At 45.3% G+C, this 2,970-nt stretch overlaps 1 protein-coding gene across 1 annotated transcript; it reads left to right on the top strand.

Annotated features, from left to right (window-relative positions):
* Positions 1–392: 392 nt before the first annotated feature.
* Positions 393–2,660, top strand: LOC120935605 (E3 SUMO-protein ligase ZBED1-like). The gene is made up of 3 exons (XM_040347653.1): positions 393–1,462; positions 1,904–2,113; positions 2,204–2,660. Exons 1-3 carry the CDS (start codon positions 393–395, stop codon positions 2,658–2,660), a joined length of 1,737 nt encoding a protein of 578 aa, XP_040203587.1.
* Positions 2,661–2,970: the final 310 nt, after the last annotated feature.

The following is a 2,970-nucleotide window of genomic DNA, read 5'->3' as shown; positions in this document are numbered from 1 at the left end:
CTCCTGTATCATGTCCCCAGCGTCTATCCTCCTCCTGTGTCATGTCCCCAGCCTCTGTCCCCCTCCTGTGCCATGTCCCCAGCCTCTGTCCCCCAGTTTTCCAACAATGATATTTACTGCTTTTTATAAAGAAATACAATTGATTTTATGCAGTATTGAGTTTAGCCTTTTGGCCCGGCCCTCCAAAATATTTTTAGTTTCTCATGTGGCCCCATCGAAAAAATAATTGCCCACCCCTGATATAGACCAATACCTCATAAAACGAACATAGATCAAACTTATAATGTTTTAAAGGGTGAACCTTTTTGGCCAAACAAACTTTATTGTTTTTTTTCAGAACTACAACACCACACATCTAGCTAGACCGGAAACGGAAACACGAGGTTGCCGAAATGGATTCCAATAAGATTCTGAATGGAAAGTTTACTTTTAAAAAGTTGCCAAATGGTTCCATTGACAAGACCAAAGTGATCTGTGGGTTTTGTGGTTGTGAACTGAGCTATCATCGCAGCACGTCCAGTCTGAAATACCACTTGATGGCCAAGCACACAGCTGATGGGAATTCTCCGCTCCCTGGTCAAAGCCAGGCGACAATGGATGTTTTCAGACAGAAGCACATGGATACCACAACTAAGAACAAACTTACTGCAGCCATAGCTAAATGGGTGGCTACTGCATGTAGGCCTGTTAATGTTGTGGAGGACGAGGGTCTAGCTGATATCATTCGCATCGCATCAAACGACTGGACCTACGAATTGCCTTCGAGAGCCACCATTACAAGCAACGTACAGAAATTGTACGAAACGGAGAAAGCCAAGGTACAGCAGGCGTTGGACAATACAAAAGCAGTCGCGCTCACTGGTGATTACTGGACGTCCGTAAGTAATCACAACTACCTCGGGGTCACAGCGCATTACTTTGATCCACAGTGGAAACTTCGATCTCATGCTTTGACTGTTCTAAAGACAGAAGAGAGGCACTTCGCTGATGCTGTTGCAGAGCACTTTATGCAAGTAGCTAGAGAGTGGGACATTGAACAAAAAGTTGTCTCACTGACCACGGATAGTGCACGCAACATGATTGCAGCGGCCAGGCAGCTCCCCTTTGTGCACGTGCCGTGCATCGCACACAGTGTGCACCGAGCCGTCACGGTTTCTCTAACCAACAGCCCGTTTGACAGCGCATTGGCAAAATGCAGAAAGGTCGTGGGACATTTTAAGCACAGCCCTTCAAACCAAGCGGAGCTCGAGCAACAACAAGTCACACATAATAAGAAGAAAGAGTCACTCGCACAGGAAGTGTCAACCAGATGGAATAGTACCCTGGAAATGATCAAGCGTGTTCAGCGGAATGCTGAACCACTGAAAGATGCACTGGCCCTGCACACAACCAACATCGCCATGCCAACAGTTACTGAGCTGGAGAAACTGAAGAAGCTCGAGGCTGTGCTGGAGCACTGCAGGTAATTCATTGTGTATCCGTGTCGTTTGTATATCTGTTTGTTAAATCAAAGTAGGTCTGTGTCAGAGCAGTAACATTAATGATTGGGTGTGTGTATATCATACTTGCCAACATTATTTAAAAATTTCCAGGGACACTTTGCAGCACAGCTATTAATTAATTACCACACTGACTTCTCCGAAGCTCCACCCACTCCGCATAATCTTCGCCTGGCGAACATTATGCGTAGTGGGTGGAGCTTCGGGGAAGTGAGTGTGGTAATTAATTAATAGCTGTGCTGCAAAGTGTCTCAGGACAAATGTTGGCAACTATGGTATATGTGCGTGCAGGTAGGCTATGCATGTGTGAAAGATTAGAGAGTGTGTGAGTGTGGTGAGTGAGTGAGAGAATTACAGTAGGCCTAACTAGTTCCCCACAAAAGTGAATCTCTATATTATTGCAGGTATGTTTCTGAACTCCTGGGAGGAGAGAAGTTTGTGTCTTGCTCAGTGGTGCTGCCAGCGTTGTGTCATCTGTCACGAGTGATGGAGGTTACTGAGGATGATCCAGCTTACACGATCAAGTTCAAGGGAACCTTCGCAGCAGACATGGAGGGTCGCAAGGAGAAGACCAACATCACGTGGCTGAGAGTTGCGACAGCACTTGACCCAAGGTCAGATAGCAATGAGATAGGGGTATTGTCGCAATTTTGTTATACCCGCACCTGTACTTGTATTAAAGTTGCATTTCATTTCATTTCAAGGTTTAAGGATCTCAAGTGTCTGAGCAAACCTGACAGGGCTGAGGTGTGGGGTACGATCCGCGCCTTGCTCCAGGAGATGGTAAGGGAGAGGCCTGCACAGCCGGACAACAAAGTCACGCCTGAGCCTCCTACGAAGAAACCAACACTTATGCTTACAAACGAGTCTTCGTCTGATGAAGAGGAGGACAGTATTGACCAATGTCTGAGGCGCTACAAGTCAGAGCCTCTTACTGGCATGGATGACTGTCCCCAGGAATGGTGGTCCACACATGAAGGGGCACACAGTGAAATGGCCCGCCTTGCACGCAAGTACTTAGCAACACCAGCCACATCAGTACCTTCTGAAAGGTTGTTTTCACTGTCTGGGCATGTTGTACAAAAGAAGCGAGCTTACCTGTTGTCTGAAAATGTCAACAGGCTTGTGTGTTTGAGTAACTGGCTCAAAGCAAAGAAGTAGTATGCTTACATTTTATTGGTTACCGTTACTGTTCATACTTTCTGAAATAAGAGGCTGAGTTGATGAGCCATGGTTTAATTGCACTATAGGCTGAGTCCTAGTTTACCTTACATGTACACTTTGTAATTTGATTTTGTATCGCCCTTAGAAAGGGGCTGTTTGTGTGACAAAGTATTTTTCACTTTTTTATTAATGGACAGTGTTACATTGTGTGAGAGCTTATTTGCTCCAAGTGTTAATGTTAGTTTTGAACACTACATTATATGCCAATTTTGTTTTCAATAAACATTTGCAAAAAGCAAGCCGATTC

Source organism: Rana temporaria, chromosome 4 (assembly GCF_905171775.1).
Source record: "Rana temporaria chromosome 4, aRanTem1.1, whole genome shotgun sequence".
NCBI classification, from domain to species: domain Eukaryota; kingdom Metazoa; phylum Chordata; class Amphibia; order Anura; family Ranidae; genus Rana; species Rana temporaria.
Note: the sequence above shows the minus strand (reverse complement) of the source record. Positions and strands in the feature narration are given on the sequence as shown.

What these genes read in the sequence shown, in the direction of transcription:
- LOC120935605 (XM_040347653.1), top strand. Translation starts at nt 393, where the DNA reads ATGGATTCCAATAAGATTCTGAATGGAAAGTTTACTTTTAAAAAGTTG. An exon ending in GCTGTGCTGGAGCACTGCAG is followed by an intron (nt 1,463 to 1,903) that starts GTAATTCATTGT and finishes ATATTATTGCAG; the next exon opens with GTATGTTTCTGAACTCCTGG. An exon ending in GCGACAGCACTTGACCCAAG is followed by an intron (nt 2,114 to 2,203) that starts GTCAGATAGCAA and finishes TTTCATTTCAAG; the next exon opens with GTTTAAGGATCTCAAGTGTC.